This window comes from Scyliorhinus canicula, chromosome 9, assembly GCF_902713615.1.
Source record: "Scyliorhinus canicula chromosome 9, sScyCan1.1, whole genome shotgun sequence".
NCBI lineage: Eukaryota > Metazoa > Chordata > Chondrichthyes > Carcharhiniformes > Scyliorhinidae > Scyliorhinus > Scyliorhinus canicula.
The window spans coordinates 4167494-4193888 of NC_052154.1; the positions used below are offsets into that span (position 1 = coordinate 4167494).

At 51.9% G+C, this 26395-nt stretch overlaps 1 protein-coding gene across 2 annotated transcripts in view; it reads right to left on the minus strand.

The window, feature by feature from the left end:
• Window positions 1-26395, minus strand: part of LOC119971069 (fatty acyl-CoA hydrolase precursor, medium chain-like) — a 118085-nt gene that overhangs the window by 47195 nt on the left and 44495 nt on the right. For both annotated transcript variants that reach the window (XM_038806211.1, XM_038806212.1), the window contains exons 13-14: window positions 5861-5978; window positions 3426-3559 (exon numbers count right to left, since the gene is read on the minus strand). In XM_038806211.1, coding sequence (XP_038662139.1) covers window positions 3426-3559; window positions 5861-5978 — 252 coding nt within the window. The remainder of the gene's footprint in view (window positions 1-3425; window positions 3560-5860; window positions 5979-26395) is intronic.

Here is a 26395-nt window from a genome sequence, read left to right on the forward strand (position 1 = left end):
TCAGATGCTCTTTCCTAGGGTAGGAGAGTCAAGTACTAGGGGACATAGGTTTAAAGTGCGTGGGGAAAGTTTAGATCAGATGTGCGAGGCAAGTTTTTTACGCAGAGGGTGGTAAATATATGGAACACACTGCCTGGGGAGGTGGTGGGAGCAGGTACGATAGCGGCATTTAAGGGGCATCTAGACAAATATATGAATAAGGTGGGAATGGAAGGTTATAGACTCCGTAAGTGCAGATGGTTTTAGTTTAGGCAGGTACCATGGTCAGCGCAGGCTTGGAGGGCCGGAGGGCCTGTTCCTGTGCTGTATTGTTCTTTAATCTCTTTATTCTTTGTTCACCTGCACGATAATCTGGCACTGCGGATTCTGACTCTCTGCTTCCATCACCAGGGACATGTTCCTGTGTGGGGCTGAGTTTATATCATAGAGAACTGGGGGTCCACAGTCTCCGAAGAATTTCAAGAGGGTTAGCAGCATCTCGCTCGAGCAAAACGAGGCCGGTGAATAGCGGGAGGCACCGAAAACGAGAACCACGGCAGGTGCCAAACAGCTCACGATGCAATCGGCCCGTTCCCGGAGGCAAAAACGGGATCTCGCCGGAGCCCCATCTCCATAGAATTAACGGCAGCCACCCCATATCCAGTGGCCTCCCATCATTCACCAGCAAGTGGTCACACTGGGGCCGATTAGTACTCCTTTTGAAACACGTGAATCTGGCGGAAGGGCTTCTACGGGGAGCCGGGGAGGTGAGTAGCCATCTGTGCTCACAGGCAGAGCCTGCGGGTACTGGGCCTGCCCCCCCCCCCTCCCCCCCACCCCCCCCACCCCCAGTGCTCGGCAGGGGGTGGGGGACCCTCAGCTGGGGTGGGGGACCCTCCTCAGGGGTGGGCCACAATGCGAAGGGGACAGGGGGAGGCGCTGTGGGGCACCATGCCAACCCGTGGGTCATGTGTACCTATTCCAGGGGCACCCCTAGCCCCTGCCCGTCTGCCCCACCGACCACCCGTAACCTCCACTGACAGCCGAGGCCTCTGACCATGCGGCTGACGGCTATCGCTGATAGGGAATTGGCAATCATGGTTAAATGAGCACTTCAAACAACCCAAGTGGATTCCCGGGGGTGGGCGGGCCATGTCGTCTGTGGGAGTCATTGCCTAGCAGCCCAATCACACCTTGATGCATCAACTCTGTGCAGCGCCGGCCCTAGGGTTGCTGGCGCCCCGGGCAAGCTGAACTTCGGCGCCCTTGGGGGGGGGGGGGGGGGGCGAGAGCTGGGCGGGGCCGAGGGGGGCCGAGAGGGGGGCGGGGCCGAGGTGGGGCGGGGCCGAGAGGGGGGGAGGACCCGGGGGGAGCGGACCCGAGGGGGGGGCGGGGCGGGGGGGGCGGACCCGAGGGGGGGGCGGGGCGGGCGGACCCGAGGAAGGGGCGGGGCGGGCGGACCCGAGGGGGGGGTGGGGCGGGCGGACCCGAGGGTGGGCGGGGCGGGCGGACCCGAGGGGGGGGGCGGGGCGGGCGGACCCGAGGGGGGGGGCGGGGGGACGGACCCGAGGCGGGGGGGGGGGGAGCGGACCGAGCGGGCGAGCGGGGGAGCGGACCGAGCGGGGGGGCGGGCCGAGGGGACGGACCGGGGGGGGGGCCGCCCTGGGGGAGTGCGGCCTCCCTGGGGGAGTGCGGCCACCCTGGGGGAGTGCGGCCACCGCGCATGCGCTGGTTGGCGCCGGCGCAACTGCGCATGCGCAGGACCCGAGTCTGGCGCCCCCTAGCACATGGCGCCCCGGGCGACAGCCCGAATTGCCGGTGCCTTGAGCCGGCCCTGACTCTGTGCCTGAACACTGCGGGAGGCAATACCACAGCAGCCAACATCCAAACACCCAGGGCATGGGACACAGCTCCGGTGACGTGACCATGACGGAGGGTGGGTGAGTGCCATGGGGAAAGGGGAGATGCCTGGAGCGCTGGGTCAAGGGTTCGAAGGTCAGGCCGCATTGTGGAAGAAAGTGACAGAGTCGTCATACTAATTGTGGTGAAGGTTTTCAATGTGTAACAGGTGTCCAGCAATGCCCCACTCTCCCGATGATGCCACCCCACTCTCCCCACTACCCCCTCAATCCCCATCCCCCTACCTACCCCCCCGGCCCTCTAAACCCTCCCCCGGTGCCCTCAGTAATCCTCAATGTGCGTAACCCTCCGAGCTCCACCACTACGTCCAGGTGTGTCCCCAGGATGCAGATCTGAGGTGGAGGCAGCCAGCTGCTCACCACATCCCATGGCCTTCAAGGCCCCTGGAGGGTGTCCTCTGGGGGTTCTGAGGCCAGAGGGCCCAGGTACAGTTGTTCATGGCACAGCCCTGTCCCGTGTGCCAACCTCCAGACACGGCCTCATCAGAGGGGTGGAACTCGGGAGAGCTGGCGGCCTCCACCCCCACTCCATGGAATGGGTCTGGGTTGGCACCCAGCTCCTCCTCCCGCTTGGTGCCCATGAGGCCCTGGGGTTTACGCGGGACGGAGGGGCAGCTACCCCTGCATCATCTGGCTCTGCCAACTGTGGCGGCTCCCCATGGTCCGCACCAAGTTGTCGTTGCCTTTGGCTATACTCCTCACTGATTGGGCCGTATTCTGCAATGCTTCGGCAATGCCGACCTGCAACTGGGACACGCCCCCTGTGTCTTTTGCCAAACAAAGAGCGCTGGAAGTCAATGTCAAAGAGAAAGAAAGGAAGAGAGAGAGAGAGAGAGTGAACGAGAGTGCGGCACAAAGAGAGAGGAAGAGTCAGGAAAGATAGAGTGTGACAAAGGAAAATTAGAAAAAAAATGAGAGCGACAAAAAAGTTACAGACAGAGCGAGACAGAAAAAGAGAGTTTGAGAGAGAGATACACGTGAAGTGAGAAAGGAGCGATGGCGAATGAGAGGTAGACAGAGTGAGAAAGAGAGAGAGAGAGAGTCAGCGGGGATTAGAAAGTGTCACAGAGATTGAAAAGGATATAAATTCACACAGAACAAAGAGGTAAGAGTTTCTGGTTAACTCAAGCGAAAAAGCAATAAACGGAATAGAGAGAATCTACGAGTCTCTCTCCTGTCACACCTCCCCGTCTGAACACTGGCGATTCTTCATCAACAAATATGACAACAAATTGTATTTATTCAGCGCCTTTAACGTAACAAAACATCTCAAGGTCCGTCACAGGAACATTAACAAACAACACTGAGCCCCATGAGCAGATAAGATGAATCTTGGTCCGAACTGGAGGAGGTGGAAGAAATAGGGAGGGACAATCAAGGAGAGGGAGGGATGTAACAACAAGGGTCGGAATTTCAAAATCAAGGCATTGACTGGGAGGTGGAGTAGGTCAGCGGGCACAGGGCTGAGAGGTGAAGGGGACTTGATTTGGACGGTAGAATTTCAGGTGATTTGAAATTCACACTTACCTCAGGAACCCGGCAACACTGATCCTGTATTGAATCACCACAACGACCACATTCCCGTAGCCAGCCAGGGCTGTCCCGTGAAAAACAGAGCTACTCCCCAGAATGAAAGCTCCTCCATGAATCCAAACCATCACCTGGAGGCAGTTGGAGGGAAACACGTCACGGTTTGATATACGGGCAGAAAGTTTCTCCAAGAAAATTAAAGATAAACTCGGAAAACAGAGGGAAAGTACTTCTTTTCTTTAATTTAACTGAATGTTTTGGACCAAGCTCTCACCCTTCCATAACCCCAACCCAAGTTCTGAGCCATCTTTGGAAATGATATTGGATGTTAAGACCATAAGACATAGGAGCAGAATTAGGCCACTCGGCCCATTGAGTCTGCTCCACCATTCAATTATGGCTGACTATGTTTCCCATTCCCATTCTCCTGCTTACTCCCCGTAACCCCTGACCTCTTTATTAATCAAGAACCTATCTATCTCTGTCTTAAAGACACTCAGTGATTTGGCCTCCACAGCCTTCTGCGGCAAAGAGTTCCACAGATTCACCACCCTCTGGTTGAAGAAATTCCTCCTCATCTCTGTTTTAAAGGATCATCCCTTTAGTCTGAGATTGTGCCCTCTGGTTCCAGTTTTTCCTACAAGTGGAAACATCCTCTCCACATCCACTCGATCCAGGCCTCGCAGTATCCTGTAAGTTTCAATAAGATCCCCCCTCATCTTTCTAAATTCCAACGAGTACAGACCCAGAGCCCTCAACCGTTCCTCATACGACAAGCTCTTCATTCCGGGGATCATTCTTGTGAACCTCCTCTGGACCCTTTCCAAGGCCAGCACATCCTTCCATAGATGTGGGGCCCAAAATTGCTCACAGTACTCCAAATGGGGTCTGACCAGAGGCTTATATAGCTTCAGATGTCCATCCCTGCTCTTGTATTCTAACCCTCTCGACATGAATGCTAACATTGCATTTGCCTTCCTAACAGCCGATTTAACCTGCGCGTTAACCTTAAGAGATCGTGAACAAGGACTCCCAAGTCCCTTTGTGCTTCTGATTTCCTAAGCGCCTTCCCATTTAGAAAATAGTCTATGCCTCCATTCCTCCTTCCGAAGTGCATAACCTCACACTTTTCCACATTGTATTCCATCTGCAACTTTATTGCCCACTCCCCCAGCCTGTCCAAGTCCTTCTGCAGCCCCCTTGCTTCCTCAATACTACCTGTCCCTCTACAGATCTTTAGTCTTTCATTCAGAACCTTCCAGGCAGTCAGTGTGGGACTGATACCCTCGGCTGATGCACGTGTAGTTTCCCAGTAAATCATAAAATTATGAAGCTCGGAAGAAGGCCATTTGATCCATAAGGACAGGGCAGCACGGTAGCATTGTGGATAGCACAATGGCTTCACAGCTCCAGGGTCCCAGGTTCAATTCCGGCCTCGGGTCACTGTCTGTGCGGAGTCTGCACATCCTCCCCGTGTCTGTGTGGGTTTCCTCCGGGTGCTCTGGGTTCCTCCCACAGTCCAAAGATGTGCAGGTTAGGTGGACTGGCCACGGTAAATTGCCCTTAGTGTCCAAAATTGCCCTTAGTGTTGGGTGGGGTTACTGGGTTATTGGGATAGCGGGAGGTGTTGACCTTGGGTAGGGTGCTCTTTTCAAGAGCCAGTGCAGACTCGATGGGCCGAATGGCCTCCTTCTGCACTGTAAATTCTATGATCTATAAGGGTGTGCTAGTTGTTTGAATGAGCCAATTAGTCTAATTTCTCCTTCTTCTCCAACTACAGTTTCTCACACACGTTCAATTCCATTTTGAAGGTTATTATTGAATCTGCTCCAACTGCCTGCTCAGGCAGCGCATTCTAGATCACAACAACTCGCTGTGTAAAATTATTTCTTCTCATCTTCCCACCAAGCTTGTGACCAGAAGGCTGGTCTTAAATGGTCGTCTCATTAAATGTTGCGAACCCTGTTGTTGCACAGTGGTCAGCACTGCTGCTTCACAGCGCCAGGGTCCCAGGTTCGATTCCCGACTTGGGTCGCTGTCTGTGCGGAGTCTGCACGTTCTCCCCCGTGCCTGCGTGGGTTTCCTCCGGGTGCTCCGGTTTCCTCCCACAAGCCCCGAAAGACGTGCTGTTCGGTGAATTGGACATTCTGAATTCTCCCTCTGTGTACCCGAACAGGCGCCGGAATGTGGCGACTGGGGGCTTTTCACAGTAACTTCATTGCATACACAAATAAAGATTATTTTTGTTGAAGAGTAAATGGTGAGTAAGAATGCACATAGTTATTCCTTTAGCAGAACGGTGTCAGGAATGCGATGCCACTTCTCCCCATCTCCTCCATTTTAGCCGTCCACCATCCCACCGTCATTCGGAATGGACAGAGGGACAGGGGTTAAAATCTGTCCTGGTTTGGCCCAAGTAAATGTTGACTTACTGGTATGGAGTTGTTTGGATACTGAGGATGGGCTGGAGTGTAGACACTGAGATACAAACAGTCCTCACTGGCTGGCACAGAGAACGGAGCTGGACGGTTCCTTATCTTCTGCAGACACCTTGGTGAGCGGACAAGAGAGAGAGAGAGAGACAAAGCTTTTGATTATTGTTCTGATGCAAGGTCACAGACCAGACACATTTGTTTTTCTCCATAGCTACCAGATGTGCTGAAGGTTTCTGGCATTTTCTGGTTTTATTTTTGATTAATTGAAATTTATTTATTTATTTTTATTTTTAAAATAAATTTAGAGTACCCAATTCATTTTTCCCACTTAAGGGGCAATTTAGCGTGTTCAATCCACCTAGCCTGCACATCTTTGGGTTGTGGGGGCGAAACCCACGCAGACACGGGGAGAATGTGCAAACTCCACACGGACAGTGACCCAGAGCCGGGATCGAACCTGGGACCTCGGCGCCGTGAGGCAGCAGTGCTAACCACTGTACCACCGTGCTGCCCCAACTGATTAATTGAAAATTTCCCTGACCTTGCTCTTTCTTGTCAGTCAAAATATTTCTTTTCAAAATATTTATTTTTTCTTTCACGGGATAGATTTTCTTGTACTCCTGAAGGTGTTCAGAGTTTTGGGGGTAGGTGGGAGATTTAGGAGGTCCGACAGGGAAAATGGCAGTGTGGGGGGGGGGGGGGGGGTGTTAACCGATCACAGACCACTAGTTTGACCACCTTCTGGCTCCTGCTACCCCCCTCACCTGGATATAACTGCTGGCTTGTCCCAGTCTCAGGAAACACAGCCAAGCACAGGTAAAGCTGCCAGCTTTGACAAAGAGTCATTGGACTCGAAACGTTAGCTCTTTTCTCTCCCTACAGACTGGCTGAGATTTTCCAGCATTTTCTTGTTCCTTTCAGATTCCAGCTTTTATCCAGAGTACAACTGGGTGCTTTCCTAAATTACTTCAGGGGTCAGTTAAGAATTAACCCCATTAATGTTGGTCTGGAGGCCAGACTGGGTAAAGAAGTCAGGGCCGGGATTCTCCCCTACCCGGCGGGGCGGGGGGTCCCGGCGTAGCGGAGTGGCGCCAACCACTCCAGCGTCGGGCCTCCCCGAAGGTGTGGAATTCTCCGCGCCTTTGGGGGCTAGGCCCACGCCGACTGGCGCCAAACCCAGCGGCAACGGCCTTTGACGCCGGCCGGCCGGCGCCGGGGCTGGCCGAAAGGCCTTCGCCGGTTCGCGCATGCGCCGGTGCGTCAGTTGCTGCTGATGTCATCACCGGCGCATGCGCGCTGGGGGATTCCCTTCCGCCATGGTGGAGGCCGTGGCGGCGGCGGAAGAAAAAGAGTGCCCCCACGGCACTGGCCCGCCCGCTGATCGGTGGGCCCCAATCGCGGGCCTGGCCACCGTGGGGGCACCCCCTCCCTCGGGGTCCGATCGCCCCGCGCGCCCCCCCCCCCCCAGGACCCCGGGGGCCCACTCGTGCCGCCAATCCTGCCGCCACCAGAGGTGGTTGAAACCACGGCGGCGGGAGAGGCCTCTCAGCGGTGGGCCGGAGAATCGCCGCAGGGGGCACGCCGATCGGCGAGGCATGATTCCCGCCCCTGCCAATTCCCGGGTGGCGGAGAATTTCTTCCACGGCGGGGACGGGATTTTCGCCAGCCCCGGGCGATTCTCCGACCCTGCGGGTTTCCTTCCCTAAGGGACATTACTGAAACAGTTGGATTTTTATGAAAGGTGCTGTATAAATAGAAATGATTTCCTTTCTTCCAAAATTAAGTAAGAAGTCTTACAACTCCAGGTTAAAGTCCAACAGGTTTGTTTCAAACACGAGCTTTCGGAGCGCAGCTCCTTCCTCAGGTGAATGGCGAGGTATACCTCGCCATTCACCTGAGGAAGGAGCTGCTCTCTGAAAGCTCATGTTTGAAACAAACCTGTTGGACTTTAACCTGGTGTTGTAAGACTTCTTACTGTGCCCACCCCAGTATAACGCCGGCATCTCCCCATCCAAAATTAAGGACTATTTGACAAATTTTCTCGCACTCCTGCCCGAACTTCCCTCCCTCACCTGACACAACCAAATACACGAAATACACGGGGTTGGATTATGAGGAGAGGGGTTGGATTATGAGGAGAGGGGTTGGATTATGAGGAGAGGTTGAGTAGACTGGGACTGTACTCGTTGGAATTTAGAAGGATGAGGGGGGATCTTATAGAAACATTTAAAATTATGAAGGGAATAGATAGGATAGATGCGGGCAGGTTGTTTCCACTGGCGGGTGACAGCAGAACTAGGGGGCATAGCCTCAAAATAAGGGGAAGTAGATTTAGGACTGAGTTTAGGAGGAACTTCTTCACCCAAAGGGTTGTGAATCTATGGAATTCCTTGCCCAGTGAAGCAGTTGAGGCTCCTTCATTACATGTTTTTAAGGTACAGATAGATAGTTTTTTGAAGAATAAAGGGATTAAGGGTTATGGTGTTCGGGCCGGAAAGTGGAGCTGAGTCCACAAAAGATCAGCCATGATCTCATTGAATGGCGGAGCAGGCTCGAGGGGCCAGATGGCCTACTCCTGCTCCTAGTTCTTATGTTCTTATGTTCTTATGTAACAGACTTGAAAAAATATACAATAATTCATCGATATGGGCTGGCATTTATTACCCATCCCTAGTTACACCTTGTCGCTCAGAGGGAAGCTAAGAGTCAACCACATTGCTGTGGGTCTGGAGTCACATGTAGGCCAGACCGGGTAAGGACGGCAGATTTCCTTCCCTAAAGGACACTAGTCAACCAGCCGGGGGTTTTACGACAACCGTTTCATGGTCACCATTCCACATTTTTACTGAAATCAAATTTGACCATCTGCCATGGTGGGATTTGAATCGGGATTCCTGGTGCATTACACTGGGGTCTCTGGATTGCTGATCCAGTGACAATATCGCTGCAACACTGCCTCCTCTGTTTGTGGAATCTTGTCTTGTTTGGACAGAATTGCCAACAGAAGGAGGCCATTTGGCCCATTATGTTTGAGCTGGGTCTTAGGGCGACATAGAACATAGAACATAGAACAGTACAGCACAGAACAGGCCCTTCGGCCCTCAATGTTGTGCCGAGCCATGATCACCCTACTCAAACCCACGTATCCACCCTATACCCGTAACCCAACAACCCCCCCTTAACCTTACTTTTATTAGGACACTACGGGCAATTTAGCATGGCCAATCCACCTAACCCGCACATCTTTGGACTGTGGGAGGAAACCAGAGCACCCGGAGGAAACCCACGCACACACGGGGAGGACGTGCAGACTCCACACAGACAGTGACCCAGCCGGGAATCGAACCTGGGACCCTGGAGCTGTGAAGCATTTATGCTAACCACCATGCTACCCTGCTGCCCCCTGCTACCCTGCTGCCCCCAGTGGTGACACTGTGGTTAGCACTGCTGCCCCACAGCTCCAGATTCCCGGGTTCAATTCCCGGCTTGGGTCACTGTCTGTGCGGAGTCTGCACATCCGCCCCGTGTGTGCGTGGGTTTCCTCCGGGTGCTCCGGTTTCCTCCCAGAGTTCAAAGATGTGCAGGTTAGGTGGATTGGCCGTGATAAATTGCCCCTTAGTGTCCAAAAGGTTAGGTGGGGTTACTGGGTTTCGGGGATAGAGTGGAGTCGCGGGCTTAAGTAGGGTGCTCTTTCCAAGGGCCGGTGCAGATTCGATGGGCCGAATGGCCTCCTTCTGCACTGTAAATTCTATGATTTGAAAGAGCTAGTCGATTAATCCTACCCTTTCCCCATCGCCCTGAAAATATTTTCTTTACAAATATTTATTCAATTTCCTTTTCAAATGATAGATTACGTTCAATTTGTGAATCATTTGAAATAGATGTGATTTGGTGCTGTGTATATAGACGCACAATTTTAAAAAGGAATAAAGGATTCCTACATTGGAGGGTGGCTGATGGCATTCCGAATCCCTGTCCACGATTGTGGTCTCACGGGAGGAGCAAATCTGAGCAAGCCCACAGGAGGTGCTGCAAACGGGATTCCTAAATATCCAAACACTGCTCTGGGACTTCCTTCCACCTCCAGTTGCTTTCCCTGAAGGATACCATCCTCGATCTCGACAATGGGTCGAAAGTAGTCAGTTCCTGCAAGAGAACAATCATTAACCGGCCCAGTTTGAACTCAAAACCTCTCCGTCAACACAGGATCTCCATGTTTCTCGCTCATTCTCCCCTCAGTTTTCAGTCTCAACAACAACAACAGCTTGCATTTATAATGCACCTTTAAAATAGTAAAACCTGCCAAAGCAGTGAGTATTATCAAACAGGTATTTGACAACGCGGCACACGGGATTCTCTGTTCCGCTAGCTATGTGTTCCTCGTTGGCGCGCTCCTGCCGGCAGCGAGATTACCCTTCCCGCCACCTGCCAATGGGATTTCAGGGGCCGGGTCGGAGAATCGGCGGGGGCCGACTTGAATCCCGCCCCCGCCGGCCGCCGAATTCTCTGGCACCGGATATTCGGCGGGGGCGGGAATCGCGCCGCGCCGGTCGGCGGGCCCCACCCCCGCGGCGATTCTCCGGTCCGCGTTGGCCGACGCAGAGGTGACCCCACCTCCCCCTGCGCATGCGCGGGGATGACGTCAGCAGCCGCTGACGCTCCCGCGCATGCGCTGACTTCCGCCGGCCGGCGGAGCCCCTTCGGCCCCCGGCTGGCGTGGCGCCAAAGACCTTTCCCGGCAGCCGGCGGGGCGCATGCCACTCCGGCGCGGGCCTAGCCCCTAAAGGTGAGGCTTGACGCCGGAGTGGTTCACGCCACTCCATCCCGCTGGGACCCCCGCCACGCCGGGTAGGGGAGAATCCAGCTCCAGATTGTGGCTATCCCTCGTTGCCAGGAAACCCGCGGGCGTGGGTGCGCTGCCGGCGGAACGGAGAATCCCGCCCAAAGGGGGAGGCCTTACAGAGTATCTTACAGCAGAAGAGATAGGCGGGAAGTGTAAAGAATTCCCGAGCTCGGTGCCCAGAAGGCTGAAGGCACAGTAACCAATCGTGGAGCCATTACAATCGGGGATACACGAGAGGCTCACTGGAGATCCGGCAGGGTTGATCAGCTGGAGGAGGTTTCAGAGATAGGGAGTGGCTCAGGCCAAGGAGAGATTTGGAAACAAGGATGAGAGTTTTAAAACTGAGGAAGTTTCAATCGCCTCTTTCACTTTCATCCTCCCTCCTTTTACAATTCCTGTTACACTTCCTTTCTGATGAATTTAAAGATTTGTTTGTTTCCAGTTTTGCCTGGATGAGCGCAGCTCCAACAACACTCAAGAAACTCAACACCATCCAGGACAAACCATCCCCGCTTGATTGGCCCCTTCTGCATACAATCATTCCATCCACCACCATTGACACACAGTGTCAGCCGTGTGTACCATCTGCATGGTGGACTGCAGGAACTTGCTGAGGTTCCTTCGGCAGCACCTTCCAAACCCACAATCACTACCATCTAGAGGGACAAGAGCAGCAGATACCTGGGAACCCCACCACCTGGAGGTTCCCCTCCAAGTCACTCACCACCCTGACTTGGAAATATATCGCCGTTCCTTCACTGTCACTGGGACAACATCCTGGAACTCCCTCCCTAACAGCACAGTGGGTGTACCTACTCCTCAAGTATTGCAGCGGTTGGAGAAGGCAGCTCACCACCACCTTCTCAAGGGTAACTAGGGATGAGCAATAAATGCTGGCCTGACCAGCGATGCCCACAATCATACAGCATGACAGCAAGCCATTCAGTCCATCGTCCGTGTGCTGGCCCCATCGAAATAGAAAGCAAATAAATCCCATTCATAGATTTTTCATAATAGCACCTTAAATTTTCATTTTTAGGTATTTGTTATATATTTATATTGGTATCTGAGAAGCAGGACTGTGTACTGTGTAATGATATATGGATGGTGGCATGATGTACCCGGAGATGGTGTGACCGATCGCTAGTGTGGGTAACTGTGCAGAGTGAAGAAGCAGCCTGTACCGAACACCTTGTTAATAAAGCTCCTTTAGTTTCACAGCCTCTGTGTTTCCCAGTATCCATCCTGCCAACACAGCAGTATTTATCTGAACCCTTGAAAAGGCTAATCTGGATTCCACTCCCCACTGTTACAGTTGGGTTTTGACAAACGTCACCATTTACCATTTAGGGCCAGTTGTTAGAGCTGAATTTTAATTAAATATTACATCTTGGGTTTAATTACTCTTCACTAATTGCCCTTCCAGGTGATAGTGTTCCCATGTGTCCGCTGATCTGGCTCTTCCAGGTAGTAGTGATCATAGGTTTAGAAGGTGCGGCCTAAGGAGCCTTGGTGAGTTCCTGCAGTGCATCTTGTAGATGGTTCACACGGCTGCTCCTGTGCGTCGGTGATGGTGGGTTTGAATGTTTGTGGAAGGGGAGCAATTAAGCGGCTTGTTTTGTCCTGGATGGTGTCGAGCTTCTTGAGTGTGGTTGGAGCTGCACTCACCCAGGCAAGTGGAGAGTATTCTATCCCACTCCTGACTTGTGCCTTATAAATGGTGGACAGGCTTTGGGGGAGTCAGAAGGTGAGTTACTCACCGTAGGATTCCTAACCTCTGATCTGCTCTTGTAGGCACAGTATTAATACGGCTAGACCAGTTCAGTTTCCGGTCAACGGTAACCATCAGAATGTTGACAGTGGGGGCTTCAGTGATGGTAATGCCATTGAATGTCAAATGGTGATGGTTAGCTTTTTTGCAGGAGAGGGTCATTGCCTAGCACTTGGGTCCCTGGCAGTGCTAACCACTGTGCTACCTTGCTGCAAGGGGCAATGGTTTGATTCTCTCTTGTTGGAGATGGTCATTGCCTGGCACTTGTGTGGCACAAATGTTATTTTCCACTTGTCAGCCCCAAGCCTGGATATTGTCCAGGTCTTGCTGCATTTAGACATGGACTGCTTCATTATCTGAGGAGTTGTGAATGGTGCTGAACATTGTGCAATCATCCTACCCCCCCACCCCCCCCCCCCCCCGGGTTGCTGCTGCTGCTGACCTTTAGTTTTCACCGTTCTGCCAGGAGATCTCGGAATGGTTGCCATCTCCTGAAGAACCCCTGCACTGACCCCCTTCGGGCAAATTTCACTCTCTCCAATTTAATAAACCCCGCCATATTGTTGACCCAGGCCTCCACGCTTGGGGGCCTCGCATCCTTCCACTGAAGAAGAATCCTCCGCCGGGCTACTAGGGACGCAAAGGCCAGCACACCGGCCTCTTTCGCCTCCTGCACTCCCGGCTCCACCGCAACCACAAATATTGCGAGCCCCCAGCCCGGATTGACCCTGGATCCTACCACCCTCTATACCGTCCTTGCTACACCCTTCCAAAATTCCCCCAGCGCTGGGCATGCCCAGAACATGTGGACATGGTTTGCTGGGCTCCCTGAGCACCTAATACATCTGTCCTCGGTCCCAAAAAACGGGCTCATCCTTGTCCCGGTCATGTGGGCCATATGCAGCACCTTAAACAGTATGAGGCCAAGCCTCGCACACAAAAAGGAGGAGTTCACCCTTTCCAGGGCATCCGCCCATGTCCCCTCCTCAATCTCCTCACCCAGCTCCTCCTCCCATTTACCTTTCAGCTCCTCCACCGAGGCGTCGTCTACTCCTGCATCACCTGGTACACTTCCGAGATCCTCCCCTCTCCAACTCATACCCCCGAGAGCACCCTGTCCTGGACCCCACGCGGCGGCAGCAGGGGGAACCCCGCCACCTGCCGCCTGACAAACGCCCTTACTTGCATGTACCTAAAGGTGTTCCCCGGAACATTCCCAGTTCTGACCTTGATACAGAGGGAAAGCTAATGATGAAGCGGGCGGCCTGGTGACACAGTGGTTATCACCACTACCTCACAGTGCCAGCTGGGTTTGATTCTGGCCTTGGTCTTTCTCCCCGTGTGTGCGTGGGTTTCCCCTGAGTGTTCCCGTTTCCTCCCACAGCCCAAAGGTTTGCAGGTTAGGTGGGATTACGCGGACAGTGCAGTGAGTGGGCCAAGGTAAGGCTTTTCACTGTAACTTTATTGCAGTGTTAATGTAAACCTACTTGTGACAATAATAGAGATTATAAAAAAAAGATAAAGATTGTTGTCCCCTTGTTTAAGAAGGGTAGCAGGGATAATCCAGGTAATTATAGACCAGTCAGCCTGACATCAGTGGTAGGGAAGCTGCTGGAGAAGATACTGAGGGATAGGATCTATTCCCATTTGGAAGAAAATGGGCTTATCAGAGATAGGCAACGTGGTTTTGTGCAGGGAAGGTCATGTCTTACCAACTTAATAGAATTCTTTGAGGAAGTGACAAAGTTGATTGATGAGGGAAGGGCTGTAGATGTCATATACACGGACTTCAGTAAGGTGTTTGATAAAGTTTCCCGTGGTAGGCTGATGGAGAAAGTGAAGTCTCATGGGGTCCAGGGTGTACTAGCTAGATGGATAAAGAACTGGCTGGGCAATAGGAGACAGAGAGTAGTGGTGGAAGGGAGTTTCTCAAAATGGAGAAAGGTGACTAGTGGTGTTCCACAGGGATCCGTGCTGGGACCACTGTTGTTTGTGATATACATAAATGATCTGGAGGAAGGTATAGGTGGTCTGATTAGCAAGTTTGCAGATGACACTAAGATTGGTGGAGTAGCAGATAGTGAAGGGGACTGTCAGAGAATACAGCAGAATATAGATAGATTGGAGAGTTGGGTGGAGAAATGGCAGATGGAGTTCAATCCGGGCAAATGCGAGGTGATGCATTTTGGAAGATCTAATTCAAGAGCGAACTATACTGTAAATGAAAAAGCCCTGGGGAAAATTGATGTACAGAGAGATCTGGGTGTTCAGGTCCATTGTACCCTGAAGGTGGCTGCGCAGGTCGATAGAGTGGCCAAGAAGGCATACGGCATGCTTTCCTTCATTGGAAGGGGTATTGGGTACAAGAGTCGGCAGGTCATGTTACAGTTGTATAGGACTTTGGTTAGGCCACATTTGGAATACTGCATACAGTTCTGGTCGCCACATTACCAAAAGGATGTGGATGCTTTGGAGAGGGTGCAGAGGAGGTTCACCAAGATGTTGCCTGGTATGGAGGGTGCTGGCTATGAAGAGAGGTTGAGTAGATTAGGATTATTTTCATTAGAAAGACGGAGGTTGAGGGGGGACCTCATTGAGGTCTACAAAATCATGAGAGGTATAGACAGGGTGGATAGCAAGGAGCATTTTCCCAGAGTGGGAGACTCAATTACTAGGGGTCACGAGCTCAAGGTGAGAGGGAAAAGTTTAAGGGAAATATGCGTGGAAAGTTATTTACGCAGAGGGTGGTGGGTGCCTGGAACGCTTTGCCGACGGAGGTGGTAGAAGTGGGCACGATAGCGTCATTAAAGATGTATCTAGACAGATACATGAATGGGCAGGGAGCAGAGGCATACAGATCCTTAGAAAATAGGCAACAGTTTTAGATAGAGGATCTGGGTCTGCGCAGGCTTGGAGGGCCGAAGGGCCTATTCCTGTGCTGTAATTTTTCTTTGTTCTTTGTTCTATTATTTAGAGCAGCACATTCACCACCATTGCAAGACACACAACTGTGATCTGGATTCCCAATAATCCGTTGATCCACGATTAACATTTGATTTAAATTGACCGCCATTGAAACATAGTCAGTGGGATTTGAGGAGTCATTAACGTTTCTCGATATGGGCCAAAGAGGGTCAATGTATGTCGTCATTCTTTTGGCAGCTTCTGGATCACAAAGCTGGGAAGATGGTAAAGGCTGGACCGGGACATTGTGTGAGATGCTCCAACATGTTCCATATCCAACATGTTTTAAACCGTGAAACGTTTGAAATATTTTAGTAGCAAATGAACATCCTAGCAATGGATGTACAAAACTGGGAAAAGAATGTGACCTAATATCCCACACCACGGGCTGGATTCTCCGACCCCCTGCCGGGTCGGAGAATCGCCGGGGGCCGGCGTGAATCCCGCCCCGCCTTCTCCCGAAGTCTCCGGCACCAGAGATTCGGCGGGGGCGGGAATCGCGGCACGCCGGTTGGCGCCCCCCCCCCCCCCCTCCGGCGATTCTCCGACCCGCGATGGCCCAAAGTACCGCTGCTGTAATGCCGGTCCCACCAGCGTGAATCAAACCACCTCCCTTACCGGCGGGACTGGTGGTGTGGGCGGGCTCCGGGGTCCTGGGGGGGGGGGGGGGGGGCGTGGGGTGATCTGGCCCCGGGGGATGCCCCCACGGTGGCTTGGCCCACGATCGGGGCCCGCCGATCGGCGGGCGGGGCTGTGCCGTGGGGGAAACTCTTTTCGTTTCGCGTCGGCCGTAGCCTGGGCGATGGCCGATGCGGAAGTGACCCCCTCCCCTGCGCATGTGTGGGGATGACGTCAGCAGCCGCTGACGCTCCCGCGCATGCTCGGACTTCCGCCGGCTGGCGAAGTCCCTTCGGCCCCGGCCGGCGGGGCGCCAACCACTCCGCAGCCAGCCTGGCTCCTAAAGGTGTGGAGGATTCCGCACCTTTGGGGCGGCCCGACGCCGGAGTGGTTCACGCCACTCCATCCCGCCGGGACCCCCCACCCCGCCGGGTAGGGGAAAATTCAGCCCCACATCCTGAACTCTGGAATTCTCTCTTTAAAACTCTCTCCTCTTTTTTTTTTGTTTTTTTTTTATAAATTTAGATTACCCAATTATTTTTTCCAATTAAGGGGCAATTTAGCGTGGCCAATCCACCTACTCTGCACATTTTTGGGTTGTGGGGGCGAAACCCACGCAGACATGGGGAGAATGTGCAAACTCCACACAGACAGTGACCCAGAGCCGGGATCGAACCTGGGACCTCAGCGCCGTGAGGCGGTTGTGCTAACCACTTGGCCACCGCGCTGCCCAACTCTCTCCTCTTTAACATACTCCTTCAAACCTATTACTCGAGAAGGGTTTTGGTTATTCCTGTCGGAATAGCTTTGGGATGATTTACTGCAATAGACATAGAATTTAGGAAGCCATTCTAGGCCATTCGGCCCATTGAGTCTACACCGGTCCTTGGAAAGAGCTCCCTACTTAAGCCCACACCTCCACCCCATCCAGTAACTCAGTAACCCCACCTAAACTTTTTGGACACTAAGGGGAATTCAGAATGTCCAATCCACCCAACAAGCACGTCTTTCAGGACTGTGGGAGGAAACCGGAGCACCGGGAGGAAACCCACGTAAACACAGAGAGAACGTGCAGACTCCGCACAGACAGTGACCCAAGCCGGGAATCGAACCTGGGACTCTGGAGCTGTTGAAGCAACTGTGCTACCCACTGTGCTACCGTGCCGCTCCATTGAATGTGCTATAAAAATGCAAATCGTTGTTCAATAGCCTCATCCATCAAGAAACACTCAGTTCCCTCTTGGACAATACCAGCACTCCCTACAGCCTCGCTCTATCCCATTCCAATCTTCTCTCTGCCAAGTCTAACTCTCCCGATCAATCTCCTCCCCTTCAGCTCGAGTCCTGTGCCTGACCCCAGGGTTTTGCGCAACAATTACTGCTCAGCGGACCAATAGATTTCCAGAAACACATATAGTGCTGACGGAACAATCATTTACACCTTCGGCTGGACACCCAGAATTTTCAAAATGCTGCCTAACACAGAGTCTGGGCAGTGTGGGATGTCTGGGGCACCCCGCACATAAATACAACTTCCTATTGGATACTTCCTTTCTCACACTCTATTCTCCTACTTTCCTCCTTCGTAATACTCACCTGCAACTGAGGATACTTTCCAGAAAGCAGCAACATGTACAGCGAGTAGGACTGCGAGCCATTGCCAGTCCATCTCTCTTTAGCCAGGAGTTCCTCAGTTGGCCTCAGTATCCAGCAGGGACTGAAGCCTCAGAGACTCTGAGCTGAGTTGCGTCCCCTGTAAACAGTCTGAGTAAACTGTGTCTGTGCACAGAGTGAGGCAATATGATCACTGACCTGAGGCATGACTGATTTCACTGAATGGCTGCTTTGCCAGTAACACTCTCGGTCAGCGAGGTTATTTTACTCATCCACTTAACCCTTTCAGTGGCTACAACCCAGGGCTAGAATCACAGTGGAACTAACTCCATACTATCCCCATCAAACACTCCCAGGACAGGTACAGCACGGGGGTTAGATACAGAGTAAAGCTCCCTCCATACTATCCCCATCAAACACTCCCAGGACAGGTACAGCATGGGGTTAGATACAGAGTAAAGCTCCCTCTACACTGTCCCCATCAAACACTCCCAGGACAGGTACAGCACGGGGTTAGATACAGAGTAAAGCTCCCTCTACACTGTCCCCATCAAACACTCCCAGGACAGGTACAGCACGGGGTTAGATACAGAGTAAAGCTCCCTCTACACTGTCCCCATCAAACACTCCCAGAACAGGTACAGCACGGGGTTAGATACAGAGTAAAGCTCCCTCTACACTGTCCCCATCAAACACTCCCAGGACAGGTACAGCACGGGGTTAGATACAGAGTAAAGCTCCCTCTAAACTGTCCCCATCAAACATCAAACATCAGCACAGGGTTAAGATCTGTAATCCATTTAATAATTTTGAGGCAAAATCCTGGAACTCCCTTCCTGACAGCACAGTGGGTGTACCTACAAGGACTGCAGTGGTTCAAGAAGGCAGCTCACATCAACGTAGGCGCCAAGTTACTGGCCAAGATTTTGGCGACCAGAATTGAAGATGTGTACCGGATGTAATTGTGGAGGAACAAACGGGGTTTGTAAAGGGGAGGCAGCTGGTGGCCAACATAAGAAGGCTGCTCGTGGTGATTATGATGCCCCCGGAGAGTAGGGAGGTAGAGGTAGTGGTAGCCATGGATGCTGAAAAGGCTTTTGACCAGGTCGAGTGGGATTATCTGTGGGAGGTACTAGGACGGTTCGGGGCGGGGTTCATCGACTGGGTTAGGCTATTGTATCAGGCCTCGGAGGCGAGTGTAAGGACGAACAGGACGACATCGGACTACTTTAGACTGCGCCGTGGGACAAGACAGGGCTTCCCTCTCTCCCCACTGCTGTTTGCGCTGACCATAGAGCCGCTGGCAATTGCACTGAGAGTTTCTAGGGGCTGGAAAGGGTTGGTCCGGGGGGGGGGGGGGGGGTGGGGGGGGGGGAGTGGAACATAGCGTCTCGTTATACGCGGATGATCTGCTGTTATATGTATCGGACCCAATGGTGGGGATGGACGGTATTGTGGCAACCCTGAGGGAATTTGGCTGGTTCTCCGGATGGGTTGCTTGTAATTCAGGCGAGGGAGCAGGAGAGTAGGCTGAAGGGGTTGCCGTTCAGGCTGGTGGGGGAGAGTTTCCGATATTTGGGGATTCAGGTGGCACGGGACTGGGGCAGGTTGCATAAGCTCAAACTGTCCCGACTGGTGGAACGAGTGAGGGAGGAGATCCGGGCTTCTGCTGTCATTGGCGGGGAGGGTGCAGACTGTTAAGATGACGATTCTCCCGCGGTTCTTGTTTGTTTTTCAGTGTCTCCCCATCTTTATCCCGCGGTCCTTCTTTAAGAGACTGAATAAAATTATTCTGGGATTTGTATGGGCAGGGAAGACCCCGCAGGTGAAGAGTGTGATGCTTGAAAGAAGCAGAGGAGAAGGGGGGCTGGTGTTGCTGAACTTTAGCAACTATTACTGGGCGGCCAACATAGCGATGATAAGGAAATGGATGGTGGGTGCAGGGTCGGGCTGGGAGCGGATGGAGGCTGCTTCGTGCAGGGGCACCAGCTTATCAGCCCTGGTCACGGTGCCTTGGCGCTTCCGCCGGCACGGTACTCCACCAGCCCAATAGTGGTGCCGGCTCTTCGGATCTGGGGCCAGTGGAGGAGACATGTAGGGAGGTAAGAGCATCGGTGTGGACCCCAATCTGCGGCAACCACCAATTTTCTCCGGGGAACATGGACGGGGGGTATCAACTGTGGAGGAGGGCGGGGATTGTGAGGATGGGGGATCTGTTCCTGGAAGGGAGCTTTCTGAGCATGAGGGCACTGGAGGAGAAGTTTGGGCTGGCGAGAGGGAACGACTTTAGATACTTGCAGGTGAGGGATTTTGTACGCAGACTGGTGCCGTCCTTCCCACGTCTCCCACCAAAGGGGAGGCAGGACAGGGTAATTTCTAGGGGAGAGCTGGGGGAGGGTAGAGTTTCAGACATCTACAAGGAGCTCATGGGAGCTGAGGATACGCAGACCGAGGACCTGAAGCTTAAGTGGGAAGAGGAGCTCGGTGGGGAGATGGAGGACGGTATCTGGGATGAAGCCCTGAGCAGAGTAAACACGACCGCAACATGCGCCAGGCTCAGCCTGATCCAGTTTAAGGTCGTGCACCGGGCCCACATGACGGTGGCCCGGATCAGCAGATTCTTCGGGCTGGAGGACAAGTGTGCTAGATGCGCCGGAGGGCCGGCTAACCATGTACACATGTTCTGGTCGTGCCCTAAACTCGGGGGGTACTGCCGGGGATTCACAGATGTCATGTCCCGGGTATTGAAAACTGGGGAGGTAATGAGCCCTGAGGTGGCAACCTTTGGGGTTTCGGAGGCCCCGGGATTCCAGGAAGAGAGAGAGGCCGATGTTCTGGCCTTTGCTTCCCTGGTAGCCCGGCGACGAATACTGTCAGCATGGAGGGACTCAAAGCCCCCGAGGGCTGAGGTGTGGCTATTGGACATGGCGAGCTTTCTTGGCCTAGAGAAAGTCAAGTTGGCCTTGAGAGGTTCGTTACTAGGGTTCGCCCGAAGGTGGCAGCCATTTATTGACTTCTTCACAGAGGAGTAAGCGTCAGCAGGGGGAGAGGAGGGAGGGGAGGGGGGCAAGGGTAGAGTAGAGTAGGGGGATATTCAGGCAGGTACTTGCGTGAACAGAGCCGTGGTTTGCACTATGTTTAATTTGTGTCTTGACTTCTTTTTTTTTGGAACTGTACAATGTCACTTTTTCTATATGCCTAAAATGCCTCAATTAAATTGTTTGTGAAAAAAAATTGTTTGTTAAAAAAAAGAAGGCAGCTCACCACCACCTTCTCAAGGGTAATTAGGGATGGGCAATAAATGCTTGTCTGGCTGGGGACACCCACATCCCGTGAACAAATATAAAAAAGATAGTTTCCCACAGTAAACACTGACTCTCCAATGTAACCTCCTCCCACAGTGCACACTGTGAACTCTGCCCCACTCCAGAAGTTAGGTCCTTCCAGAGGTCATCAAGCAGAATTGCCGGATTTTTCCTCCACGCTGAGCAGCTCAAGAACTATTGTGTCCTTCACTGGAATCTTTGTTCTTACCCAACCCAGAATGTTTGTGGGGCGGGGACGATAGTTTTCATTTCCTGGCACGGTTAATGTTTCAGTCTCTACTCTTTGTGCATTGTAATGGAAACCGGTTCTCAAAGACTGCGTGGCTTCAGATCAAACCCTTGTTCCCATTAATTCGCATCTGAATCCAAGGGCATTAAGGACAGGAATTGTCCACTCAAATCCTGTACTGCCACTCCTCGACCTATAGTCGCAATCACTAATTATTGCCATTTTATTTTTGCCTCACTTCAATTTTTCAAGACAACCTGAATTGAATCTTACTTTGCAGACATTGATCTAAACCTAGCTGTATTTATGATGTGGAGATGCCGGCGTTGGACTGGGGTGAGCACAGTAAGAAGTCTGACAACACCAGGTTAAAGTCCAACAGGTTTGTTTCAAACACTAGCTTTCGGAGCACTGCTCCTTCCCCAGGTGAGGGAACGGTAGCTGTATTGAAGCTTTGGTTAATTAATCAATCAGTATTAGTAATAATGTGCTTTCCGGAGATTTTTGGGGACATTTTCCATTCCCGCCAGCCGCGGGAATCCCCATGGGTGGGTGGGAACATTTGAAGGACCATTGGAAAGCCCGTTGACCACGGGCAGAAATTTCCTGTTTTGGGCATGACCAGAATCTCCCACCCTTTATTTTCCATATTGGCCATTCGCAGTTGTTATTTGGTTTACATCTCTGATTTCCTGCAAGACTACTAATAATAAAGGGTTTTTTTGTTTATCAGAAGTTCTCTTTCTTACTGCACTCAATGAGCCTTTGTCTACAACCAGCACGGGGTGGTCAACTGCGGTGTTGGCTCTGGAGATGGAGTTTCATTGGCACAGGGCTAAATCGCTGGCTTTGAAAGCAGACCAAGGCAGGCCAGCAGCATGGTTCAATTCCCGTACCAGCCTCCCCGGACAGGCGCCGGAATGTGGCGACTAGGGGCTTTTCACAGTAACTTCAGTGAAGCCTACTCGTGACAATAAGCATTTTTCATTTCAAATCATTTCAAATCTTTAGGGTGCTGCAGTGAACGGAAGAATTTGGGGTCATTGTATTTCATAGAATCATCAAAATCTGTCTTCCTTCTGATACATTTTAAATATTATCTTGCAGGATGTAGGCATCGCTGGCTAGGTCAGTAATTATTGTCCATCCCTAATTGCCCTTGAGAAGATGGTGGTGAGGTATCTCCTTGAACCACTGCAGTCCATCTGCTGTAGGTACACCCACCGTGCTGTTAGGGAGAGTTACAGGATTTTGACCGAGCGAACGGTGGCACAGTGGTTAGCACTGCTGCCGCACAGTGCCAAGGCCCCAGGTTCGATCCCGGCCCTGGGTCAATGTCCTTGTGGAGTTTGCACATTCATAAGAACATAAGAACTAGGAGCAGGGGTAGGCCATCTGGCCCCTCGAGCCTGCTCCGCCATTCAATGAGATCATGGCTGATCTTTTTTGGACTCAGCTCCACTTTACGGCCCATACTGTCTGTGTGGAGTCTGCACATCCTCCCCGTGTCTGCGTGGGTTTCCTCCGGGTGCTCCGGTTTCCTCCCACAGTCCAAAGATGTGCAGGTTGAGTGGATTGGCCATGAAAAATTGCCCTTAGTGTCCAAAATTCTATGATTAACCTAGGACAAAAGTTCGGCACAACATCGTGGGCCGAAGGGCCTGTTCTATGCTGTATTTCTCTATCTCTATCTCTCTAAACACCATAACCCTTAATCCCTTTACTCTTTAAAAAACTATCTATCTTTATCTTAAAAACATTTAATGAAGGAGCCTCAACTGCTTCACTGGGCAACAAATTCCATAGATTCACAACCGTTTGGGTGAAGAAGTTCCTCCTAAACTCAGTCCGCAATCTACTTCCCCTTATTTTGAGGTTATGCCCCCTAGTTCTGCTTTCACCCGCCAGTGGAAACAACCTGCCCGCATCTATCCTATCTATTCCCTTCATAATTTTAAATGTTTCTATACGATCCCCCCTCATCCTTCTAAATTCCAACGAGTACAGTCCCAGTCTACTCAACCTCTCCTCATAATCCAACTCCATCAGATCTGGGATTAACCTAGTGAATCTCCTCTGCACACCCTCCAGTGCCAGTACGTCCTTTCTCAGGTAAGGAGACCAATACTGAACACAATACTCAAGGTGTGGCTCACTAACACCTTATACAATTGCAGCATAACCTCCCTAGTCTTAAACTCCATCCCTCTAGCAATGAAGGACAAAACTCCATTTGCCTTCTTAATCACCTGTTGCACCTGTAAACCAACATTTTGCGACTCATGCACTAGCACACCCAGGTCTCTCTGCACAGCGGTATGTTTTAATATTTTATCATTTAAATAATAATCCCTTTTGCTATTATTCCTACCAAAATGGATAACCTCACATTTGTCAACATTGTATTCCATCTGCCAGACCCTAGCCCATTCACTTAACCTATCCAAATCCCTCTGCAGACTCCCAGTATCCTCCACACTTTTTGCTTTGTCGTCTGCAAACTTGGACACATTGCCCTTGGTCCCCAACTCCAAATCATCTATGTAAATTGTGAACTATTGTGGGCCCAACACTGATCGCTGAGGAACACCACTAGCTACTGATTGCCAACCAGAGAAACACCCATTAATCCCCACTCTTTGCTTTCTATTAATTAACCAATCCTCTATCCATGCTACTACTTTACCCTTAATGCCATGCATCTTTATCTTATGCAGCAATCCTTTGTGTGGCACCTTGTTAAAAGCTTTCTGGAAATCCAGATATACCACATCCATTGGCTCCCCGTTATCTACTGCACTGGTAATGTCCTCAGAAAATGCCACTAAATTAGTTAAGTACGACCTGCCCTTCATGAACCCATGCTGCGTCTGCCCAATGGGACAATTTCCATCCAGATGCCTCACTATTTCTTCCTTGATGATAGCTTCCAGCATCTTCCCTACCGAAGTTAAGTTCACTGGCCTATAATTACCCGTGTTTTGCCCCCACAACCCAAAAAGATATGCAGGGTAGGTGGATTGGCCACGCCAAATTGCCCCTTAATTGGAAAAAAATGAATTGGGTACTCAAAATTTATTGAAGAAAAAGGACGGTGATTGACTTGAAGGGGAACCTCCAGGCGGTGGGGTTCCCAAGTATCTGCTGCTCTTGTCCTTCTAGATGGTAGTGATTGTGGGTTTGGAAGGTGTTGCATAAGGAATCTTGGTGAGTTGCTGCAGTGCATCTTGTAGATGGTGCACACAGCCACCACTGTTCGTCGGTGGTGAAGGGTTTGAATGTTTGTGGAAGGGGTAACAATCAAGCGGGGCTGCTTTGTCCTGGATGGTGTTGAGCTTCTTGAGTGTTGTTGGAGCTGCGCTCATCCAGGCAAGTGGAGAGTATTCCATCGCACTCCTGACTTGTGCCTTGTAGATGGTGGAGGTGGAGAGGATTTGGGGGGGGGGGGGGGGGGGGGGGGGGGTGGGTCAGGTGGTGAGTTACTCGTTGCATGAGTCGTAGCCTTTGACCTGATCTTGTAGCCACAGTATTTATATGGCTGGTCCAGTCCTGTTCCATTTCTGGTCAATGTTAACACCCAGGATGTTGACAGCGGCGGGTTCAGTGATGGCAATGCCATTGAATGTCAATAATAATAATCTTTATTATTGTCACAAGTAGGCTAACATTAACACTGCAATGAGGTTACTGTGAAAAGCCCCTCATCACCACACTCCGAATTCAGAATGTCTAAATTACCTAACAGCATTTCTTTCGGGACTTGCGGTTGGAATCCGGAGCACCCGGAGGAAACCCACGCACACACGGGGAGAACGCGCAGACTCCGCACAGACAGTGACCCAGCAGGGAATCGAACATGGGTCCCTGGCGGTGTGAAGCAACAGTGCTAACCACTGTGCTACCATGCTGCAAGGGGCAATGGCTTGATTCACTCTTGTTGGAGATGGCCATTGCCTGGCACTTGTGTGGCATGAATGTTATTTGCCACTTGTCAGACCAAGCCTGGATATTGTCCAGGCCTTACTGCATTTAGACATGGACTATCTGAGTAGTCGTGAATGGTGATGAACATTGAGCAATCATCAGTGAACATTCCCACTTCTGATCTTATCATGGATGGAAGGTCATTGGTGAAGCAGCTGAAGTTGGTTGACAATGTAGAGGGAGCTTTACTCTGTATCTGGCATTCAGCTCTTTTAACTCAGTTGGTTGGACAGTTGGTTTGTGACACAGAACGAGGTCAACACGTGGGTTCAATTCCCGCACCGGCTGAGGTTATTCATAAGGCCCTTCCCTTCTCAACCTTGCCCCTCGCCTGAGGTGTGGTGACCCTCAGGTAAATCACCACCCAGTCAGCTCTCCTTTGATCATCTGGGACTATGACAACTTAACCTTGTTTGAACCAAGGCTGTAATGAGGCCAGGAGTTGGGTGACCCTGAGCAGGTTATTGCTAAGTAGGTGCTGCCTGATTGTGCTGTTGATGACCCCGTCCATCACTTTACTGATGATTGACAGTAGGCTGTACTGGAACAGCTTGGCTAGGGGTGCGGCAAGTTCTGGAGCAGAAATCTTCAGTATTATTGCTGGAATATTGTCAGGGCCCAGAGCCTTTGCAGTATCCAGTGTCTTCAGCCGTTTCTTGATATCACGTGAAGTGAATTGAATTGGCTGAAGACTGAAATTCTGAGGGAGGTGGCCGAGATGGATCATCCACTTGGCACTTCTGGCTGAAGATTTCTGCAAATGCTTTAGGGTTACCTTTCGCATTGATGTGCTGGGCTCCCATCAATTTGTGGATATTTGTGGAGCCTCCTCTGTGGTGGAGGAGGAATCGGCCGCCACACTGCCGATCCCCCGCCCGCCGCCATCTTGGTCTTCCTCCCTCGCACCTTTCTCTGCTCCAGAGCCAATTTTTTGACCGCCTCGCTCCTGGTCCAATCCATCCACCAGCAGAGAAGCGTAGCTGATGTCTTCCCACACCGGGAAAAGTCTGTCCAGCGCCGTTACCGGCCCTAAAGAGAGCCCAAAAGTCCGAAAATAGCGGGAGCCGCTGAACATGCGGCTTAGCTCCGCATCACCGCAACCAGAAGTCCGGTTTTTGGGATGATTTTGACATTTGTTTGGCCGGAGGGGGGGGGGGGGGGGGGGGGGGGGGGGGGGGTTAGT